The 24,697-nt window shown below is 39.0% G+C and overlaps 1 protein-coding gene across 1 annotated transcript in view; it reads right to left on the reverse strand.

The window, feature by feature from the left end:
- ZMIZ1 (zinc finger MIZ-type containing 1) overlaps nucleotides 1-24,697 on the reverse strand; it is a 159,031-nt gene that overhangs the window by 118,932 nt on the left and 15,402 nt on the right. The window contains exons 2-3 of the mRNA XM_059821143.1: nucleotides 22,820-22,933; nucleotides 9,452-9,557 (exon numbers count right to left, since the gene is read on the reverse strand). Of these exons, the coding sequence (XP_059677126.1) occupies nucleotides 9,452-9,557; nucleotides 22,820-22,933 (220 nt within the window). The remainder of the gene's footprint in view (nucleotides 1-9,451; nucleotides 9,558-22,819; nucleotides 22,934-24,697) is intronic.

The raw sequence follows: 24,697 nt of genomic DNA on the forward strand, positions 1-24,697 counted from the left end.
GCTTTGTACACAGATGTTCAGTGTTCAATTTATCTCCTCAGGAGCAGCCCCTGTTCAGCCTTCTATTACTGACTTCAAAGCCAAGTCAGTAATACTTACCTTTAAGAATGTTTAAATTTACGTTTCCTCTGAGAGCTTGCTTCAGAAGATGCACATTTTAAACTAGTCTGTGAACCTGAATCCAGGAATCGGTGTCTGTGGCTGCAGGTTCAAATCTAGAGAGCCCTAAACGTGGCTTTGGGAAACACCACCACAGGCAGGCAAGATTTAAAAAGCCGTAACTTGTTCTGCCTACTAAAATCAGTAACCCCAGCACACTTTAAATGCAGGCATTTCTCAAAGAAATAAAGAATATATTGAAGGGCATTGCATTTAACCATTAGTTTGATCACATATTTCACAGAAGCTAAGTTTCTGTATGAAATGCTACTACTTTAAGTTTTACTGAAAGTGACACTCTGAAGTCAAGCAGATACTCAGTTCATACAAAATACAAAGGAACACTGGTCCTTTGTAACAGTGCATGGAAGAAATACATATTCAAAACAACAAAGCATAGGTACAACAGCAATACCTACTATACAGACAGATAAAAGAGTCAAAGAGATTTGCTTAGGACTGCACAATATCCAGGCATCTTAATGCTTGATAATTTTTTCCTTCCAGCACATTAGCAAATCTTATCTATGAGCCCAGCCCCAACAACTACGTCTAGGGAGACATCTTATAGGAGCAGAGACACATCATAGACTTGCTCCTTAGACTTCACATCCAGACTCTCCTAAAAGCCTGGTTTAAGTAACAGAAATAAAATTCAAAACAACTTAAGTTTCTAGTTTCAGATTCACACCTTTTGGGTTTTATTATAGTTAAGCTACTAAACTTCATGTTGGGGGGTTTTTTTGAGCGAAATCTTATTTCTTCCATTTATTCCTCAAATCAGGTGTTACTGATAACTGCTACAAAAACATGATTTAGCATATACAGTGTCAGGAATAAATAAGGAAAGTATGGATTTATTAGGGTATTCATAGAAGTTCACAATGAGACACAAATACCCTTGCAGATATCCAATCAGACTACCAAAAAATAAAAAGGGAGTATTTACCTCAGCATCGAAAAAACCTGTAGAAAAAAGCCAATTTGATGGTTTTCTTTACATGTGTTATTGAAACTGAAGTAAGTTGAGGCAAAAAGAATCCATAAAATGGAGACAATCCAGAAGCCTTATCAAACATGAACATACTAACCTCTACTGAACTTCTCAGAAAAATAGCACACATTGTAAGGAACAATACCGTGTTGGTTTGGGGAATATATTACTTAACAGCTCTCTTCAAATCCCTTTTCTGTTATTCTGTGGTCTTTCTCCTTGAATTCCTTCTCATGAAGAGGCACAAAGACTAATACAAATTAGAACAATCTATGATGATGAATCCTTATGATTCTTTGATTATTCTTTAACTGATATTTAAATAAATGTATTTTATCACATAGCACTTATGTAAATACCTTGCTATTGGCATATTTTAACAGGTGTACTTGAGCATTAAAAAAGATGAAACACTAAAACACTTATTCAGAAAGACTTCTCAGTATGGAAATCTCTCTTTTTAAAGAGAAATACTACATATAACGTCTTGTCTACCGAGCAGTGTGTTTCACAGAGTGTTGTCTTTAGAGTATTCGGAGCAAGAACTTTTCTTAACAAGCTGACTACCTGCCACAGACAAATTTGCAGGAATTAGGAATGGATCTGAGATTTTGACCAGTGGAATCTCAGCTGTATTTAGGAAGTGAACTTGCTGTCCTGGACCTTGATGATCTGATCTGTTCGCACAGTTCAGGCTTTCGGTTGTTCAGCCCTCCAGCAGCAAAAAAGCTACCAATTCCCGCGGAAGTTGCTATGTTACTGTTCTCATAGCTGGACTCCTCATGAACTTCTTTGAATGCCTCCAAGACACACAAGACTGATAAAAGAGCACTGGCAGTGAGGTACATTTGAATGCACTGCAGCTCAAAAGGGAACACGTTCAGGACTGCATGCTGTAAGCTGAGAAAAGGTAACTTGTAAAGGGCAAATGCCATTCTGAAGAGTTTGCTTTCTCCACTCCCATGAATATATGTATGTTTTCACAGCTGCCTCCCTTCTTAGCTTCCATTTGTGACTTACCTCATGTTCAGAGGGACAGCCATGTTACTCAAAACAAAAACAGAAAATAAAACATAAAAATTCATACTGAGACCAAGCTCTTGTCTGTCTCTGTGACCAGATTTTCAGTTGCTCTCAGCACATATGGGATCCCTTAAGCAGAAGACAGAAAACAGTCATAGAAATCAACAGAAATCTTCTCTGGAGAATGCCAGTTCTAGTCCAAGTGAAAGTGTGTCATGCACACTAGGAAAAGATACTGCCCAGGAATTGCATGATGAGCTAACTCGCTACACAGTTCAAATCCACAACAAAGTAAGCATTCAGGTAAGTACCAGCCTCATGAAAATCCAAGACACAGACTAAGAAAACAGCAGACCTAGATTGTTACTATAGCTGAGTCTCTGCAATTTTCCTAAGTGCTACAGTAAAGGCATTAGTGCAAAAATGTTCCAACCTGGCAACAGAGTTTTACTGCTACATCTCTCGAGGTCAGAATTGGTACCATGGTAACAAGAACCTGTCAAACGTCAAAAAGAACAGGCCAGATAAATCACCTGATATTTTGGCTAGACAGAATAAAGAAGCAGCAGCTCTGCCATGCAACCTCCTTTATAAACATAGGTGTTCAAGTGCACAACAGAGTAGTGAATGCCAAAAAGGAAGTAAATTTCCATTCCAGCAAAATAATACCTATCTACATAGATATATCATGAGGCCCTAAAACTCACATTAAAGATGAAGAGGAATTGCCAACCTGAGGATAATGAAAGTCTGACACAGGTATGATCGTGTTTATTCCAAGAGGAGAAGGCAGACCAAATGCATCAGCAACAGATGTCTCAGAGAAAGGGAACAGGAACAGCTTGAACAAGTAAGGCCCAGAGGGGAAGAGCATCTCTCATTCTGCAGGCTCTTCAGATGCTCCATCTTGAGATGTTTGAGAGCTGACTCCTGACAATTCTGCCGCATGTCAAGCCAACCTGACAGAGGGTCAAGATACAGCATACAATTTGCCAAACTGCAGGTCTTTCAGAGTTTTGTTCCGAGTAAACTCATGGGCAAGACAAATGGGCAGAGTCCACCGTGCCTTCCCTGTGATCCCCATTTCTGCAGTCAATGTAAGTGTGGCTCTCGCAGACTACAGATACAAATTAATGCTACTTGCCACTAAGCAACAGTACTGACTGTGCTTCCCTTTGGTCAAGGGGAGGTGCCGACTTCATTAACAGAAACTAATGAAACTAACCCCATAATCTGAATGAAGTCAGAATTATTTACTCATTTATTTGTAGTAGCCATACTATAAATCTTTTTCCTAAAGAGCCTTAGTTGCCACAAAGGTGTATCTTGCCAATATATGTTCCAGAACAGAATTATTTATCTGTATGATAACAAAGCATAAGTGTCCCAGCTGAAACCACGGCTCCACTGCACCGGATATGTACCTACAGGGGAAGGGGTAGTCCTGCATAATATTGAATTTAATTAAACCAGACAAATAAAAGTGAGGTGAAAGGTATATTATCCTTGCTTCAAAGATACAACACTACAAAACAAAGAGCAAAGCGGCCAAGGGCACACAGTGAGAATCTGTGCTAAGAGCTGGGAAGTGAACCTAGAGACCACCTGAAATGTAGCCAGTCTTCTCCATCAAAAGCTGTTTTGGAAGGTAATGGCTAAAAGAAAACGATGCCTTTATTTTAATGAAGAGTGTCAAGTGGACAGTTTTAGGACACTAAATACCACTGGATCAGACAGCTGCATGGAAATGTAGCAAGAAATTAGGACTACACAGATAAAAGATTCTTAACCGGCTTCCAACTACACCAAGAACCACATTATACAGTCAGTTTCATACGTTTATTGAGTTTTATCTTTAAAAAAGGCAGTCTGATTTTCCATTCCCCCTTTCTCTGCTCCCTCCCTCTCTGCTGTCATACTAACTGAAAACCTTTTCCAAACACAACTGCCCTAATAGCTCAGAATTTCCTCCTTATTTCAAGAATTTATTCAATTTACACCTATATGTTTTTGTGCTAACACTGTCCTGTAGCTTCTTAGTTCTTGTTTTAAGTTGTGTATTTGTTAGTATTTACATACATTTCATAACGCTGCTCAGCTTTCAGTTCATGAACAACCCAAGCCAAGCTCTTCTACTCTGCTCTCACAGTGCTGCCTACCCATTCTTCTTATCAGCCACGTTCCCAAGTACAGCATTTGTATTTCTTCTCCAATCATATGAGACCATTTTGACTTGACTGATTTGCTGAAAATCTTTGGTGAGAGGCATGAGACTGACAATTCATATGTTATTTCTTTCCAAATGCAGGCATGTTGATCATTCAGTCCCTTCAAGCTGGAGGGATGCCATCAGCCTCGGCTGTAGGAATTTCCATTCTATACTTGTAATCCTTTCAGCCGCCTCACTTTGCCTTGTCTCCACAGATGACATGAGCATTATTATTGGAAACTTAGGCAAAGTGTTCATCTAGCCTTACGGTCCCCCATAATCTAGAGGTTATCCTTACTTTCTACCTTTTCCTCATTCATATTGCAGCCTCATTTCTTCTTTTCTCTCATTTCTGTAAATTTGATTTGATAATACACCAAATACACTTTGCCCAATCTATACTGTTGCTTTAAACAAGGCAGTAGCACATGTTAGATGACATACCCTGATCAGGACATACCTTAGGTCTCAGTATCCTGTCTGGTGATGTTTTAACACCACCATTTGCCAGTACTCTCACTGTAAATACCTTTGTTAACCCAAGGTCCAATTTATTCACAGCTTTGGTATCAGATCCACTAAGAACAGCCCTATTATTTTACCATTATATTACAATGATTAAAGGTAAAGAAATAAACAAAACATAATGTAAAATCCTCAAATACCATGAAGTTTTAGTTTATGCTTCATATAAAATTATTCATACTGCTCTTGAAAAGTAAAATCAAAAGCACACCAGGCAGAGCCTAAGGGACCGAAAACAAAGCAGTATCAAAAAGGGGTTGCTATCTCTGCTATCAAACATCTAACACTTAGCTGCCCATCCAAGCTATCACAGCATTTGTTTGCTGTAGCTTCTCAGTGATTGCTAAAGTACCTTTTCTGCGCAGTTCTGCCCTCAGGCTCCTTCCTCCCTCTCTCTCTTTACAGAGATACTGAACACTGTCCTTTCCTGACAAAGCTCCCTGTATGATCTCATCCTGTCGTCCCCTTGTCTGGCCTCAGCTTGGCCTTCTGACAAAAGCAAAAGTAGCTACAACAGCAATGAACTTCAGTAGCTCGATAAAGTATTTTTTCAAAAAATATTTCAGAACAGAAAATTATTCCTTTTTTTTTTTAAAAAAGAAACACTCTGATCGGTGAACTCTTGTTTTATTTGAACAGCAGACCTTAAAATAAAGCTACCAAATCACTTAAAATCTTCTACAGGAAGGACAAAAGCAGCAGATACCACACTCAGAAAAGGTCCATGCAAGCACTATTCAGAAAGGTATTCTTCAGGCTTAAGGAAGAAAAACTGGAATACGCAAACAGTCATGTGCTCACATACTAAGAGTGAATGAGGTTGCTGCAGTCTGAAAGCAAATGAGCAGGCAGCTAACCTGCTGGGCCATTCCCTGTATGTGTCACAACAAGGTAAAGGAATTTGCTGTGGAAGGTTTGGGGAGCAGCTGTCACCAGAAGAGACACATATTTTTAAAGGCTTTGTCATTTGTCGTCAGGGTGGGAAACGCTGTATTTGAACTCCTGCTGAGGCAGCAGCCCAGATGCAGCATCATGGGCAAGAAGAATAAAAGGAGACACAGCTGTTATTTCAGGTAGAAACACCAGAGAGCAGAGACAAAAGGCACAGTCATTAAATCATCATCACTATTTAAAAGCACACATGACAACTTTTTAATACTTTTCATACCACACCAGTCTCCCCTCAAGGCATTCTCCAAAACAATTTGTATTAGCTCATTGTTAACTATCTCTATGGTCAACTAAAACAAGACAAAAAAGCACGACAACAAACCCTGTCTCTGGGACACCAAATGGTCCTGGATGGGAAATCCTAAGGAGCTGACAGCTCTTGGTCTGTTCCCCCACCTTCCCCTGGCTGAGGTTGTGCCACCTGAGAAGTCTGCTGTCCCACCTGGCTCCAGCCTCTCATTTCCCCCACTTCCCCCATGGTTGCCTGTGCTCTGAGATCTGCCATCTGCAGCCCCTGTAATCACGCCTCAACCTCTTCAGCTTAGCAGGGAGCTATCACCAAAACGGTTTAAACCAACTGGGATGAAACAGTGCGGGGCCAATTGCATGAGCCAGGGGTGTGAGTTTCCCGAAGAGTTCAGCCAGTTTGGTGCTGGCTGCTCTGCCCTCTAGCCTCAGGCTCCAGCGCTCTTCCATCAGGGATAACAGAGACCCTTGGGCATTGCCATGGGTATCCTTGCTCTCCTGGGGTCCTGCAGAGAGCCAGCTTAGGGAGCCAGTCAAACAGAAAACGAGCCGTACCAGCAAAAGCTCTTCTGCCAGTACAGGTCCCTGAGCAAGCTCAGGCTGGAAATTGCTGGAGAACAGGAACAGTTGCACTGGTTCAGCTGCCTCTACAAACCAGCAGACCTGTGGGACATCAGGCTGGGATGGTCTGCCTGCTCCACACAGCAGAGCTGCAAAGCCTGCCAGCCACCACTGCCAGGCCACCCCAGGCATCCCAGCCTGCGGGACAAGAGTCAACAAGCCTTGTCCTAAACTGTAAAGAGGTACTAATAGTGGATGGCCCTTGAAAGGATTTGGTTCAAATATTTTCCCCAGTGTTTACCTACTCAAATATGTTTTAATTAGAAAAGTTTTTTGTCTCCTCACATTTCAGAATGTCAGACACTGCACAACATGGATTAAAAATGTTTCCGGAGTGATCCCTTTGGCAGCATTAAATTCATACTTGGAAGAATGAATTCAAACCATTGTAAACTCCCATTAAGCCTGGAGGAAGGGAAAACCAAATGCTTATTCATTAGAAATAATGCCATTTGATATCTACATCAGGGGACTTCTGTAGGAAAGTGACTGGAAGAAGTGTTGAAGGTGTCTTTCAATAAATGTAACAGAAAAAAGAATGAGTTACTCAAAACAACATGTAAGCATCCTTGACAAGAACTTAAGCAAATCATGAAAGGCAGTTTTCAATGATGCACACTGTTTATAGAAAAAGCAAAACACAATCTCAACATTTGTACAAAAACTGAATGAGGGAGCAGAGCCACTGTTGCTTTAGAAATCAGAAAATGTTAACACACTCAGATGTTGAAATGAACCCTTGCAAAACAGCCAGGATGGTCTGAAACGACCTCATACTTGTAATCGCAACCTGTCAGAGTCTTTCAAGTTGCCCATTCAACGTTGTAGCTGCTCTCTCAGATTGTATGTGAACGCGACATCCTTACAGTAGGGGCTATATATGACATTTCACAAAATATGTTATGGTATGCCCCAAAATATGAGTAATACAGACAATAAGAGCATTAAAAACACAGTGTGGATGGGCATGATGAAAGCCTGGGAATAACTGGTGAAACAACTGTATACATGGTAAAACTGAAATAGTTGTGAAATCAAATATTTAAGATTATTAGAAACAAATTAGTCGTATATGCAACTGGGCAATATGAAGCAAAACAAAGGACTGAGAAGGTTTTTAGAATACACTGGGAGAAGAGCACATGATTTCATTATCAGCTTTCTCAGGATTGTATCAATTAACAATGGAAAGACTGAAATCTGTACAGACTGCTAGGGTAATGAGTTGAAAAAAAAGTATATATTCCCAAAAAGTAAATACTGGTAGAAATCAAACACTGACACTGGGCTTTCCTAGGACTTGATGACTGACCAGCAGTTTTCAAGACTATGGTCTCATCCAGGCCTTAAAGGAAAAGGACTACAACATGCAAAGTTCCAAAGACTCACAACCTCACCTTCACTAACACACTGACAGAGACACACCTCAGGAAGAACTGGCAAGAAAGGGGGTATGACTACTTTTAATAGGTATATTTTCAAAGGAAATAAAGTTTTAATGTCTCACTTAATGCACTCATAGCTGGAAATCCTCATTTGACAAGCTTTAAAAAAAAAAAAAAAAGAAATCAAGAAGAGATGTGATAACTAACGGAGAAACTTACTAGGACATTGTGCCTGGTCAACTGAATGTTTTACCTTCCACCCAGTTTTCCCAGTCGAAGATCAGTTTATTCGACATTTAGTAGAATTAACAATCCCTTCCCATACAAAAGATAAAGCAGTAAGTCCAGTGAATATGCCTTGATGCATTTTTACACAAGGAACTGCTTAGAGCACTTAGGACAAAAGGTAGCCAAGAGTAAAGAATTTTGGGGCTGATAAAAACTGAAAAGGAACATGAAAAGAAATGTTAACATCCAATCAGATGACTACAAATTACTGTTTTGGAAGAAGGCAACCTTTTCTGATTTTCTCAAGCGGGGACTGCAGAGAAGTTTAGTACTAAGCAGAAAAGTTATCCATGCTCACTCCAGAATGGAACAGTTATCTTTCTGTTTTCCAAGCCAGTGCACATTATGTTGACATTCATCAGCTAAGAAAAGGAGAACCAGAATTAAATGCTCCAGTTAAATCAAACACGTGAGAAGAAGAAAGACCCGAAAATGCATTTTCTACTTGTACTATACAGTGGAGTAATGGCAATACATCATGATCAAATATTGCTACTTGATCAGAGCCCTATAACAGATTATTGCAATAAAATACTGGAAAAATGGCTACTTAATACTATAGCAATAGCATCGCCACCTACTTTTGGCTCAAAAGTTAATGACTAGATGTAAGAGAAACCATGGTACCGCTGCACATACATATGCAGTCAAGGAATAAAAGTTTGGCAATAGATACATCAGGGAGTGCAGAATGAATGTGAAAGACTTAGAGGTTGACACAACAGAAAATCAATTGTTTACCAAGATGGAGGGGGGGGGCTGAGTGTGTTCATTCCCACCATGAAATTACTGAACATCAGTGCTTCTGGAAGTAACACTTCATCTATAAGATCAAATGGAGCAACGAACAACACTAGTTGGGGAAAATACGAATTTCCAAGTCATGTATCCTCAGAACAGCATTGAAATGCTAAAAGCAGCAGCATTATTACCACCGAACATGTCTTTGGTTTTGGTTTTTAAAGAATGCAAGACAGTACCAGGTAGCATTTACTCAGAATATGACCATCCAAGAATCAGTAACAGACCAAAAAAAAAGGCTTTTCCTACCAGCTGATTTTGGAGTGAATTTGTCCCTGTTGGCTGCACATACTGCCAGTAGCCTGTATCCAAGATCCAAGTCAAATCCTTGCTGAGCTGCCACTCGACTAACCACCTGCAAAGGGAAAGAAAGCAAGCTTCATTAGGGGTTACTTGAGTTCTTTGCAAAGTTACATTAACCTGCTTATCAGCACTAATATTAGGCAACTGAATCTGCTGTAATAGCCACAGTACAAACATGGTGTGAAGCATTGCTTTTCAGCAGTTTCCAGTGCAAAAACAGAACACAGGAGTCTTCTGGTGATCTGGTTATTTGACCACTCACCAGAAAAAAGGCCTAGTAGTTCCACAGAAGTTGGAGACAAAGCTTTTCAGAATAAAGCAAGAGAAACGTACGCAAAGGTTATACAGAATACATTTTACTGTACTTGAGACTTTGGAATGAGAAGTTCCTAAGTCTCTCTGTGTCACAAGCAGTTCCTGACCCTGTTCTCAAGAGCAGTGCCCAGGTCCTTTAGGTTAAAATGCCCTCCTCCACACTGATGGTTAGTGCTCTCTTGTGCTGTGATCAGTGTCACAGTTACTGCATTTCAACAATACCTTACTGGGAAGCACATTTACTACAGTTTTAGAATAAACAGGCCTATGCAAGAAGTATTTGCCAAACACATTAAATTTTTTTTTTTTTTTTTTGGACTTCTCCTGGAAGTGGGAGCTGATCTAGAAGGACTACCAAAACTACGCAAATCAAAGACTGGAGTTAAGGATGAAAAGCAGTGGAGTTAAGGATGAAAAGCAGTTAACTGTTTTTCCAGGCCAGCAACTCAGCTATCAGAATGCACCCTCATGAAAATCTGCATAGTATAAACATAATACTGCGGTCATTCTGGCAAACTACGCTGAAGTTATACACAGCAGAGCTTTTATATTGCCTTCTAGTGGCATAGGATGACTTCAGACTCAGAGGCATAGATAAAACAGATTATTCTTAACATAGCCATTACTGCTTTGCATTGAAACAATGGTCAAGGAACTCCACAAGAAACAGAACACCATTTCCTTGTGTGAAGCAAAAGAAAGTCCCTATCCTAAATAGCTTACAAAACAGGGAAATATCCTTTTCCCACCCCATCTCCATCTGAAAGCTTCTTTCTAAATTAATGACACTGCAATTATCTGTGTCCAGCACTGGTTCCCCACAAAAAGCAACAGTATAGAACAGAGTGAAGAACCAACATATGTGATAACCTACAAATGGTAAATAAATGCACTATTCTGCCCTACCTACTCAACACTATTACATGAATCTTATTATTCTGAACTTTTTCCAATATCCACTTTTCTTAATTAACAATTAAGAACCAAATTTGTTTCTTAAGAAAGAATTAGCATGGATAAAGTTCCCAGGTAGATTTTTGTTGTTTCTGTTGCTCCTATTAATTTAGAAATTACAGATTCACATGAGTTTATCAGGTGGGAATGTCCCCTCCCTAAATTTTTTTTAACCCTCCCAATCTCAAATTTGAGCAGTAGAGGTAGAGGTAGCTTCAGGGAAATGAAATGAGAATTTGGGATATTCAGTACAATAATACACATCCCTAGAACACAGCTACTGTTTTATCTCCTGTTTCTCTTTACAACTACAATTTAGATAAGATAGTTTAGATAGTTTTAGATAAGAAAGAAAAAATAATTTGTGAGAAAGAATGCAATTATTTTTGATAAATCACAAAACATTTCCAAATTGGTAGAACAGCTTTTAATCCATTATACTTAAAAGTCTGGTTGTTGTTAACATCCTGGCTAAGACTCTGGGTCCAAATTTTCAAAAGTAAGATAAAATAAGAACAACAGCAGAACAAAAGATAGCTCGTATTTCATGCTAAGTTAGCAATAGGAGTGAAGACTGGTGGGCTGCTATGAAATCTGGAGGACACTTCAGACGCTTGGAAATCTAATTGTTCCTCTTTCCTACTTCCAGTATCACCATAGTTCAGCCACTGACAGGTAAACATTATGGAAGGGATCAGTAGGAAGTAGACAGAAAGCTCCTCGAAAAAAACCATCTTGTTAAAGGCTCCTGAGGGCAATGTCTCATTAATGTGTAAACATTATTTAAACTCCTTTAGACTTCATCTACTGCACCATCACAGAGGAACGCATTTCAGAGCGCCACTCAGGTCTGTAAAATAAAGGAGAAAGGGCCTTCCCGTTTTCTGTTTTGAAAAAGCACGTTATCATTGAACTATTTATTTTGAAACTGGACAGGAATGAAGGCAGATACACCTGCTCATCAGCGAGCACACAGTAACTTAAGAAACGTATTGTCTGCTTACGTGCTTGGTTCATTTAAAACATGAAGCTACGAATACTGAGACACTGCTGGCCAGAGGCCAAGTCACTTACTCTCATCTGACATCTTACTAATTACAGCAAAAATTCTACAAGGTAGCTCCGGAAATACAGAGAATCATAAAACCCTGAGCTCACGAAAGCCAATCTATGACTGCAATGTCTTCACTGAATAGATTGCAAAGTCTGGGTCAGTCCAAGTCCTAACAACAGGCTGAGGCCTAACCTGTTACACTGACATTTGACATCAATTTCCTTTTCTTGATTTCCTCTGCCAGAGAAAGCACTGCTCTGTACCTCACTGTGGCCAAAAGCAGAGCTTCCAGATGCCAGGGCACGCAGCCCTGACACCAACGGCACCCCGATGGCCATGGCATTGGTCCTGCTAAAGCCTACTTCGAAGCGGGTGAAGCTGTACCTTAGCAAGCACTGCAAGCAGCAGACTAAGCATGAGAAGGTGGAATCTGAACTTGCGAGTCTAGAGAAGTCAGCCAGTCAAACTGTTACTTATTGCTCAAATTTTTCATGAAAAATGTGAGGGAAAACAAACTGCAAATTCATTTTAGCTAAAAAAAAAAAAAATAAAAAAAAAAATCTAAATTTGAAAGAAAGAAAGTGCTTCCACTGACAAACTGCACAAAACCCCTTCTTCCTCTCACATGAACAACAACAAAACCCTCAGCTACTTACTAGAAAGCAGACATTTCCATTTTGCCAAGAGTAATTTTCCACCTAGATTTTTCTTCTGTGCCTTCCACTAAATGCAGAAAGAGCCTCTGTAAAACAAACTGGTTGAACCATGTTCAAGAGGGCTTTCTTCTGGGCCCTTCTCTCCCGCACCCCTTGGCTTTTGTACATCACTCCTCAGCAATCCCCATGGTCAACACAAATAGGGTGGTTCACTTTTTATTTCCAGTCCCTTCGTAGGCTTATGAATTTTTGCATTAACTGTATTTAAAGTTTTTCTTTCAATTGTGACAACTAAAGACTTACTTTCATTTCAAAATGAAAGTTGAACAGATCATAGATCCTCCAAAAACTCTGTTTCAGGTTGCCTACAGCCGAAGTCAGACATTGCTCACTCAGTACTTAGAAGGCTTTCCTCTGGTAAACCTGTATGCAAGGGACCCCCTAGCCTTTTAAATAAACACTGAGATTTCTCAGAAACAAGATGACAAATGCGTCATAGGAATATGATCCAGAAAACACAAAGAACTAACTACAAGACATTTGGTAAGTTTAATGTATTCAAGTCAGCAGACCCTGCTGAAGTTTACCTTAGAGCGCCTCAAAGGAACTAGCCCAGGCAAACCTTGTAACTGCTTATGATTATCTTCAGGAATTCATTCAAGTCAGAGACCTTGGAGGCACATCAAATCTCTAGTTTTAAGATGGCAAAAAGGTCAATCTCAGAAATTACAGGTAACCAGACAGACAACAAAACAAATTACTAAACAAATATTAGGTGAGTAATACAGATCATCATCATGAATCCATCAGCATAGTACGGTTTTCTACTCTAATGAGTTAACTGGCCTTGTAAGCGTAAGAAAGATAGTGGATTTAACATATCTTAACTCTAATATGCCTTTTGACATTGCCCTATATGACACTGTCATAACAGAGGAACATAGCCCAGATGACAGTAGTATAAATTTTACTCAGCTTATTAATTAATAGTCCTCTGTCAAGTCATAACTTGTCCCGGATACAGGTCATTTCTATGATTCAGTCGTGACTTGGACAATGAAACAGAGTAAATTGCAAAACTTCTAGATGATAACAGGCAGAAGAGTCTGCAAACACTTAAGAGGACAGGATAAGAGTTTAAAGTAATCTTTATAAACTGCAAAAAACGTTCCAAAAAACAGGCCAAAGAGACACGTACAAAATACCATAGATGGGAAAGGAAAATCAAATGCCCAAATAGAAAATTAGGAACACACAGCAGAATTCATTTGCTCAGTGTACAAGTGACTAAGGATAAATACTGGGAAAACATTCTAGGTATTAAAGATCATCAGGCACTGGAACAGGCTACCTATCAATCCCTGGAGTTTGGGGAGTAAGGGGATTTATAGTAGACCAGACAATATCTGTACGACATCCCAGCTTGGGGAAAAAGAGTAGATATCATGCTCCCTTAGGTCCGTCCCAAGCCAAATCTCAGCGATTCCAGACTCCTGCTGCTGACTGGAGCTACCCAGCTCAGTCTGAATCCTGTCCCAGGAACTCTCCCAAGTCTGAAACCTCCTGTGATTTCGATCTTAGGTACAGTGCTGATCAGATGGGATCAAGTCAACACAGTTTCAATTATCTATTCAATGTTATGGCTAAGCGATATGATACCACTTGCAAACATACTCAGGCTTTCTCTAACTGCTAATTCAAGTCGAGCACATCAGCAAAAATTCAGACAACATGCGTTCAACCATGACTTCATTCTGGAATGCTGTAAGCATGTATCTTAGTTGACCTAAGCACACATGCCATAAAGTTCTGTTGAAAAGTAGTGCATTTAAAAAAAATAACAGACATAGCTACCAGTGATACCACAGTCATAAATTGAGATCACCATCCTTTATCACGGTTGAGAGAAGTGCTTGGCTAGCCCAAGGTTCAACACTTAGTGTTTCTGTATGTTATTTTACAGCAACAGTTGAGACAGTTAGACCTTATAAAAAGCTAGGCTATTTCCTACATACGCTTGTAACACCTAGCTTTTATTTTAACTTAGATATGGTCCTGACAACTATTTCAAGCCATGTCTTTAAAGGAGCATATACCTTACTTGCAAATAAACATTATTGTAACATTAACCGCCAATAAGAAAATCTGATCACCCCAAACGTTTGAAATCTTTAATCCGAATAATATTGCATTCGTAACAGAGACATTGCATCCACTGCCTGTAACACAACCCTGCAGACTTCCAGTTGTCTGAACTCTCAGGGTCATTGACAGTGAGGGGAAAACGATGAGAACAAAGTTTTAATAACATGAAAAGCAGATACATTTGGCTACCAACTTCCTTCCTCTTTGCCGAATTTAACTGCAATACCTCCCCCCCAGTTTTTTCTCCTTTCTCCTTTTGCAAGGCTAAGAAGCTACACCTTGGCAAGCCCTACTCCCGGCCCTTCTTGTCATCACACCACGGAGTACTGGAACAATGTGCCTCTTAACCTAACGGGCCTGTTAATCAAGAGAGCTATATGACTGCTTATTACAAAACTCCCTTCCCATTATGTCACACTTTCAATGAATCTCTTAACCAGCAGCAGTCAAGAGCACCCCCCCCTGCTGGCATCAGAATGAATTTTACCAATTTGCTGGCTGCTCAAAACTAAAAATGCCAGCTGATTGCTAGTTCAGACAGCTCTGTGTTCAGCCACTTGTGCATACTTGAAATTATCTGAATGCAGTTTGAAGACTACAGCAGAAATTTTGTAATTAGAATTCTGCAATGTAGATGGTAATTTTTCCCCCTCAGTAACACACAAAGATCAGATAAACAAGAAGCAAATTGAGGAATTTAGCAACATGAATAGTGATCTGCCTCAAACCGAAAAAATAAAAAGGGGAAAGGGAAGAAGAAATCTTTGTGATCTGAAGTCCTGGTCTGATGAGACTCTTACACTCCAGTTGCAGAAGGGCTGCCTCAACAATGCAGACAATCAAAGCAGGTGAGTGAAGTTATATATCATGTAGTTTCTTGCCTGCCTTTGATGCTGGAAAACAGACAGTAAGTAGGTTCTGCAAATATAAGAGACTCTGCAGAGCCCTTGTATTCATCTAGGGTCTTCCTACAGTGTATTTCCCACCCCATTAGGTGGATAAGGACCGTATTTTCAAGATAAAATAAACCAGTATCCCTGCCATGTATTACTTTTCTTGACACTTCCCACAACAGTGAAGTAAACCATGCAGAATAAGGGCATCTCCTCCTTCATATCCTCTTCCTCTTCTCTGCATGTCTCTAATAACCATGAACATAGAAGAGAATGTCACTATACTCAATTGTCTCCATATGAAATTTTCTCCCAGAGGGAAAGATGCAGGGATTTTGCTTTAATTAAGCCAGCTGATCACTGGGTCACTGGAATACTGTTGCCACCTGAGTCCTGGCAGACATTGAACAATGACATGGATGAAAATACAGCTGTCATATAAAGAAAGTGATAAAGGAATTTCAAAAGCATTTTAATTTGGACAGCAACACATTTCAAACAAATATTTTAAAGTCGTAAAATAACCCATGTTTTGACTAACAAAACTAAGTTTAAAAAAGGGCTTTAGGACACCATGGGGTCAAATGACAGCCAGTAATACCAAGTTATTTGGTAGCATTACGAGCTGCTCTGCAGCAGAGTGTTCTGTGCCTGCTGGCTGTACTCTGACGGTACAGCACGTACACACAGCCATGGAGTGCTGTGATGCACTGCAAACACACAAAACTGTGTGCTTAACAAATGCACGGAGAGGACAATGGAAGCAGAATTTCTTCCACATGAACTTTTTGCTCTGGCAGTCTTGGATACAAAGACTAAATGCAACATTTCTAGGGCTCTAATGGGCAGCTGCATCCTGCCATTTTCTGGGTATAGATATGCTGAACCAACTCTTCCATCTGTAATTACTTACATTCAGATCCTAACCTGATTTGAAACTTGATTTTTTTGAATGTCACATGCTGATTTTTGATTACATACTTCTCTGCATTAAACAGAATGAACCCAGCCAGGCGTCAAGTCAATGTAGCAGCAGATACCTTGTGAACACGTTAGCATTAACTTGACTTCGTCGCTTTTGCTGTCTTGAGGCACCCTGTTGTGGAAACTTGACATCACTCAAAGATACCATTCTTGTCTTTTTTTTATATATATATATATTTTAATCAATTATATTTTTCATTACGTATCGGATAAGCTAAAATAAGATTTCTGTATCATGAAACCAGGAACAGCTATTTTTTTTTTTTTCTTAAAATGACCTAAAAAAATCTCAACAGTCTCAATTCCAGGGTCTTCCAAATTTTCCAAAGAGAAATACAATTCAAAAGATTATTGTACCATGTATCAGTATCACTAAAACATGAACCTATAGCAGATACTTCCATCAGTTTAACACAGATGCTTGTTATTTCAGCAACTCTCTTCAGCAGGACAGGGATCTAGTAAGAGCCACAAGCAGCACAAAAGATTTAAATGAAATCCATAATCTTCAGATAGAGTACAACTAGGACTACAGCTTTTGGTGTTGTTATTCTTTAAATTAAAAGAGAAACATTTCTTAAACATGGGTAAGTTTCCCTCATCTGATGATTGAGGTAGACTCAACATTTGAAGAGAAAAACCTAGAGCAATGAGATAGTAGGGGGAAGGCATTACTATTTCAGGCATTACTATTTCAGCATAGCTTTTTGTGGACAAACTGGGGTAGGAAGTGCCATCTCCTGGATGGAAAGAGAGACCCAAGTCCTAACCACGGCGGTCAGAAACCCCAGTTTTCACTAGAAAAGCTCTGTTGCATTTAGTGCTTTGGCCAAAAGCCAGCTCAGGTAAGCACACTCTGCTTACCTAAATTCCTCCTACTGTCCAAAACCTTTGTGGTGCTGGATTTTAATTTGTTAGACTAAGCCTCTAGGTACAGTTACAGAGTAACTGTACACAGCTGTGCTTCTCTCACCCTTTTATTTCTTTTTTGGACACATTGAAGAGCCCCGAAGAACGATAAACCTGGCGCCTTGTAACACTGAAGCGCAGTAAGAGAACAAAGCAGTGCCTTTATTGTCCTTCGCTGAAGACAAGTCTGTAAATCTGTCCATTTTGCTCTCAGCTGTCCCCTCGTTTCCATTTTTGCTGTAGTGCTGACACAAAAGATAGCCACTGTCCTCAGTAAGATCATTTACATGTTAAACTGCCTGGCAAGAGCAGACCTATGGGATGAGACTAGAGTGGATCTGAGAAAAGGCAGAAAAGAGTGAGACAACATTGTCCAACCAAACTAGGGTTATATTTTTTAACTGCTGTGTAGTTAACCAAAGCAGTTTCTTTCAGAAGACAGTAAGGTAATGCCATATACAGTATGTTTTTAGAGAATGATATTCTTAAATTTATCAAGAATATTAGCCTTACCATAATATAATCTCATCCCAAAATGCTTTATAAAAACTATGAACACTAGAATCAGAAACTGTTTCAATCATAATAAAAACATAGCTACGTCTGGTTTGTGGAAAGTGGAAGTTATTTCAGTCAGCTCCCCATGACACTGTGCAAGAAGTAATGTTACATAACAAAGAACACTGTATCCATTGCAATTTCAATAATTTATAGAATCTATTATTTCAATTATAATTCAGTTCCTGGCCTACAGACAGTTCTGTTTGATTTGAAAATAACTACTGTTGAAAAATAACACCTAGTTTTTCTTGGCAAGTTAGAAGAGAGTTTATTGTCTCTGAGAAAGATAATTTGTTTGCATGAGTTTGCATGAGCTGTTTAAGGGAACTTTTCTGTAGCCTGTAGCTTGCAAGGAAGAACACAGATGCAAAGCTTACCCTCCCTCCTTGACTTTTTATTTATCTGTTGAAATGCGTTTTCTTTATAAAGTTATATTACCCACTCTCACTTTGGTGATTTTCTGTAATGGGTGAGCACAAAAAGGTAAGCTCTAGAATTGGTGTCTGCCAGCACTGTTTGAACATAACAGCAATGCATGTGCAGTCACACACACATTTTTGCCAGAAGGGGCATAGCTTTTGGGGCTTAGTTCATGAAAAAATACATAGGCTTACCCATGTACCCTAAACCTTTTCTCTTTGACTTTTTGAACTGCACAGAACTATTCCAGTTTCATTCATGGGCCTTGAGAGCATTAGCATTCTTTATCCCAAACGCAAGTTATTTTACCCTAAAAGAGCAATCATTCAAAGGATCCTGTATAACAAACGCAAAGTATTTAACTAGCTAAACAAAGCCTGTTTACATGCCTTATTAGACACCTCTCTGGTAAAACTTCAGCTGTTATACCAAATCCTGAGTTTGTTCGTGAGACAAGAAAACCATTCCTATTATTCTGCATACAATGTCACTGGAGCCCATAGTAGCAAATCTAACTCCAGTAATATCAAGTACTGCTGATACGTAAAAATTATCATCTACTGCTAATAGCCAGTATGTATATCATGCACATCTATTATTCTGAAAGAGAAAAAAAAAACAACTCTGAGGAAAAAGGAACACTAGAAACGTGTTGACATTCAACATGCGCTGTCTAGCTAACTCATGAAATTTTGAAGTCATCAAGATTTCCGTAAGTGCTGGCAGTACTATTTAAGCACAGAAAACCTTCTGTAACAGCCTATTCTATGTATTATTATCAAAAACAGTGATTCCGTAAGTGAAGCTGGAAGCTTTTCTGCTGATGCCCAAGCAGAATATTTCTAAGACGGTTCTTCTGCATCCATTCAGGGTCTGTTAGACTGGCAACAGGCATAAAAACATACTGGTGTTATAAAGTGAATCAGATAATACTGACAGTGCCAATGGGAAGATGGTGTGAATTACCTGAAAGGGGATTGCAGAGAGGTGGGTGTTGGCCTCTTCTCCCAAGTGACTAGCAATAGAATGAGAGGAAATGGCCTCAAGTTGCGCCAGGGGAGGTTCAGACTGGATATTAGGAAAAATTTCTTTACTGAGAGAGTGGTGAAGCACTGGAACAGGCTGTCCAGGGAGGTGGTGGAGTCACCATCAGTGGAGGTGTTCAAGGAACATGTGGACGTGGCATTGTGGGGTATGCTTTAGTGGGCATGGTGGGGTTGGGTTGATGGTTGGACTTGATGATCTTACAGGTCTTTTCCAACCATAGTGATTCTGTGATTCCGTGATAAACAGATCTACTTTCTAAGAACCAGGTCGTAAATTAAAGCACAATTTCAAGATTTTCAGCATTTTTTTTTCCTTTTTATTAATAGGATTAAATCTAATTGGTTAATTTTCGCAAAATTATTATAGGTAAGACTTAAATGATGTAGGGAATCTGTTATACTAGAGGTACCATTAAATTGGCTATTCATAATACAATAGATCTGTTTTGATGCTCTGTCATTGCATCTGATGCATTTAAACTTTGCAGTGTATGAATGGATAGTTTGCTCATTTCTGAGAGAGTTTGCCCTTCTGCAGTCATGACATATTAATATATTTCAATTTGGATTAGTATATACCATGTTATCTGCTAGTGATGATTTCATATCCCTTGATGGTTCCAGAACAGTTTAGTATACCACTTTTTCCCTGGTCAGAGAGTTAACAAAACAGAATGTCATAAAAGAAAAAAAATCCTTCTGTACACTACAGAGGAGGAGCCTTATATGCAAGCAAGCATTTTCAGTACTTGTATAACTTCTGGATTAAATGCACTTGCCTTTAGGAACCCACACAGCTCAAATGTTGTCATGATGATAGAGACTACCTACTTTAAAAAGCATAACCAAAAGTATGGAAGTTTTAAGGGAATTTGGTTTTGAAGGTCATTTTAAAGACTGGCAAAATAAAACAATAATCCTGTTTTAGTGGTTGAGCAGACTTTCATACTGCTTTTTCATTTTTCTTTTAGCATAATCCTCACAAAGAAGAACACTGATGAACTTTGTCAACATTAAGAAAAATTGGCTCTTGATAGTACAGAACATGCAGCTAAGCTAGCTAATGTTAAATTTACTCATGATATTCCAGTATTTCAGCAGCCTTTCACTTATTTGCAACTCTCTCAATAATTTCCCTGGAAACAGACTGAAGTTCTATCATGTCTGTTAAATAAAGGTAGATAAACACATTTTCCTGTAAGAGAACAACAAGCCTCAACATCCACCTTTGCTAAATTTTGAAGAAGAAAGTATTATTTAGAAAGAAGTTATATATGAGCAAGCTCAGATAGAAAGACTTTTTGTACGGAGAAAAGAAAAAAAAAGACCTTGCTCATTGTACTGCTGTGTATTAGGAAGATACAGGAAGATTCAACCTCTTGGGGTACAACCATGTAGTTAAACCTGTTTAATGGGAAGCAGGAAGAGACATGTACACAGTGAGAAATTAAAGAATACCTTCCTTAGAGGGATTTTAAAATTAGGAACAAGAAACACATACTCATTGCAGTTTACATGCATTCTGCAAATCCTGTGTATTTATCTAACACAAAACAAGCCAACTGGTTAAGTTCCTGTCCTTTTTTCTTGTTAGGAATATAATGAGATTACAACATGTGATAAAGATGATGCTGCCAGTCAGTCCTACACTGCAGACAGTGCTCTCCCATAAAAAGCTTGGGAAAGGGGAATTTCATGCCACCCTGTTCAGATTTCAGGGAGAAGTATGAAGCAAAGCAATACATGCTGTTCAAATCTTAACAGTACTTAGATAATAAGGATTTTTTTTTTCTTTCTTTCTTTTCAAGACGTATTTTCACTTCAAGTATTTTCATTTCAAGAAACTCTGACAACCAGGTACTGTGTGTTTTACCTCACTGTTTTTCATGGAGCGTTTCCTTCTCGCTTTCCCTACGCTCTGTGAAGACAGTGAACCACTGGCAGTCAGACCTTATTTCGACCCTGCACTCGGGCAGGGCTGCAGATCTGCTTATGTAGAAAGACAAGATTTAAACAGCAAGGAAGTTGCAGGTCAGATTTACAATGTTCTAGCAGAGGTCTGCAGAGAAATACTGTGCACAGGCTGCCTAAGTATACTTGAGCTGAACGTCTCCTTTCCCAAACGCTAACCTGAAAATGCTAGCAAAGTTTTAAAAAAGTATAAATAAAATATATTTATGGTCACATCAGATCCTATGTACATTTTCTCATGATTGAGGTTATATATAACTTTTACTTCCAATAGAATCGTTAAATATCTTATCTTTGGACTCTACTAACATTTCTAATTTTTTATTTTTAAAATTTGTTTTCTGATTGGAAGAATGATATGCACCTCCTTGTATCATTGGATTTATTCTAACTTTTTGACACAGAAATCTGAGGGATGCTATACACTTGAGCACATTAAGATGGAGCCATTCCTTAACATTTGGATTTCTGGCAACTAAATCTCAGTCTTAGTGACTGTCTTGTATACATCAGCTACATAGTGCATGAAAATAATCCATGCACTTCTGCTCCCCCAACAAATACAATGATGGTCTCTTCATTAATAATTTTAAAAATTCTAATTTTAAATGTCTTTGTGACTATTTATTTATATCAACTTGTTCTACAAATTGCAGTGAAGCTTTTGAAGACTCCTACTCCAGTCAGAATTTAGTTCTTCTAAAGTCTTGACTCCACGTAATGATTTTGGACTGGATCCTGCTGCTGGGTACATAGGAAATAAAACTTTCACAACAAAAAATGCTGTTGCGTACACACTAAAATATATTTTCAATGCATTATGATGAAGTTGCTTTAGGAACTACATTGGTCTTAATGAAGAATGAATGGAAAAGAAAGCACTGAAAGTCAATAAAACCGTTGGAATTAGTATGTCAGGATTAGACCTGCAGTCAATATACGTAACAAAGTAAGCCGAACAGGCATGTCAGAAACACTGTTTAGCTGAAAGTACAGCATACTTAAGATAGAAGACAAGTAGTCCTCCAGTCCCACCAAAAATGAGCAAAGGAAAAATAAACGCCTGAAAAGTCCATTAACTCCTTAAGAACACAGCTCACTTAGCAAGTTCAAACCATGAAAATAAATATTGTATGTGCACATCAAGTAACCTAGCCTATGCATTTGTAAGTAATCTAACTAGAAAAGTTTTTCCCTTTTATGATTTAACTTCTTGTTACTGCATTTTGCTTCCTGTTAATTAATGGAGTCAAATAAACAGTTTTTAGGATCTGGCTTCACGTGTTTAAGATAAAATGACAAAAATCCCCACAAAATGCAGATTCTGAAAATCAAGTTCCCTTGGCCACGACAGACTGCATACAGTATAAAACAGAGGATAGGAACCACCGCCACAGTGGACATACCGTCAAACAACCCATCAGGCTCTGCTCAAATGGTCTCTGGAAGGCTCTGGGGTCTCCGCACCAGTCCAGGAGCTCTGTTGCTGCATTATGGAAGTTTGCAGGGTTCTGTAAGTGCTGGAAAGGGAATATGAAACAACACAGTAAATAACATACACAAGGGCTGACATAGTCTTTTCTACATCACGTTAATGCAAAATTTGGAAATTAGGAACAGCATATAATTTGGAAGCCAGACCTTAAATTGTTCAGTGAACGCAGAAAATCCTACTTCATTCTTATTAATACTTACGCAGATTTTCTAATTTTCTGATATGAACTCATTAGTTAGAAGCAAGCTGTAGCTGAAATACCAAAGCTCCCCTGAATTCCTTCCTCCGTAACATCACCTCTCCCCCCTGCAAACCGTAATGGATTCTACTTGGAAATCAAAACCGTCGGAGCCCAAATTGAGGGAAATTTCAGTCTTATGTTCAAAGACTTTGCCTTGGGTTTATGCCCCATTGACAGGACATGCCAGCATAGCCACGCCTTTCAACAATCAAGATTTTAATCTCTGCCTGCCAGCCAGGAGGCAAACACAGCAGTCTCAGAAAATACCAGTGACAGAGCAAAGCACACTTACTATATTGATCCTTTCTACAGTTTTGGTTTCTGTTCATCATGAAGTATCACCATGAGCAATTTGGGGGATCAGTTTCCGGATGATTAAAAATGGAGGATTATTTCTTGACTGAAGTGTGATGGGATACGGTCATGGCCGAAAACGTTTTCACATGCACAGAAAGTATGTAGAAATTTCAGAGTGGAATCCTACCTTTCCTGAAAAGGCTGGCATAATTCTGAGAGAAAAACTTGGTTTTGTTTTGAAATTTGCATGGGCAATGCACTTTTTTAACTGTTAAATTCATCTCTACCTTTGTATTGAACAACGTGTAGTCCTGTTTTTTGAGGCATTTAGTAAACTAACCTGATACTATTATTCACACTGTCATCCCTCACTGTGCTACATTGCCAAAGCATGCCAACATTTTAGCAGGAGCAGAAGGCGGGCACAGGAATTCAATTTACATTAATAATATTGCTACTAAATTCTCCAGTTCTGGTGCTGCTAGATGTTTCAGTGAAAACTCGAGAAACAAGAAGAAAAGAGTGTATTTAGGAATTGTTGGTATCTTTTTAAATAGTAGTTTTATAATTCTTGGGATTGCTGAGAAAAACACGGAAATGAGATGAGTGTTTTATCTGGAAGGCACAAAACCCAAAGGCATCATTTTTAAAATACATCATTATTTTTGAATCAGTTGCATAATTTGGGAAAACATGACTGCTGATTTCTAAGCATCTGAATTAAGAATAATGTTCATAACCTATTTTTCCCCCGCGTCCCCTCATGCCTGAGAAGGCACATGTATTAACTCTACAACAAATGAAGGAAAAAAAAAATTCCTCCCATGCCAGGTTTTGAGGAGTTCCCAAGTCTGTGAGCTTTTGGATCAATGTTACTGTAATTCTTATTCAATGAAGGCTCTTGGTCAGAGGCCTTGTTTTACCAAGAGATGACTGACATGTGGGGCACGGATTTTAAAAACAGCAGCAGAATTTGAAAAATCAGACAGGCATTGTGCAATGTGTTTTTCTTCCTCTGCTCTGCAAACATGCACTACAGCTCATGCTGCCATCCAGTTTGATAGCTTTACCTAGACTGCATTTTAGAACAGTATTTCTTTGCCAGCTATCACCCAGTTGTTGGAGGAGTCAAACTATTGCATACACAAATTAAAGAGAAGAATCCAAGTAAATAAATGTAAGAAGCCATATTTTAAGGCTTTTTGTAAAAAAAGTCCCATGAACAGAGCCAGCAGTTTGGGTTACAAATCT

The sequence above is a fragment of the Gavia stellata genome, chromosome 9 (genome assembly GCF_030936135.1).
Source record: "Gavia stellata isolate bGavSte3 chromosome 9, bGavSte3.hap2, whole genome shotgun sequence".
Classification (NCBI taxonomy): Eukaryota; Metazoa; Chordata; class Aves; order Gaviiformes; family Gaviidae; genus Gavia; species Gavia stellata.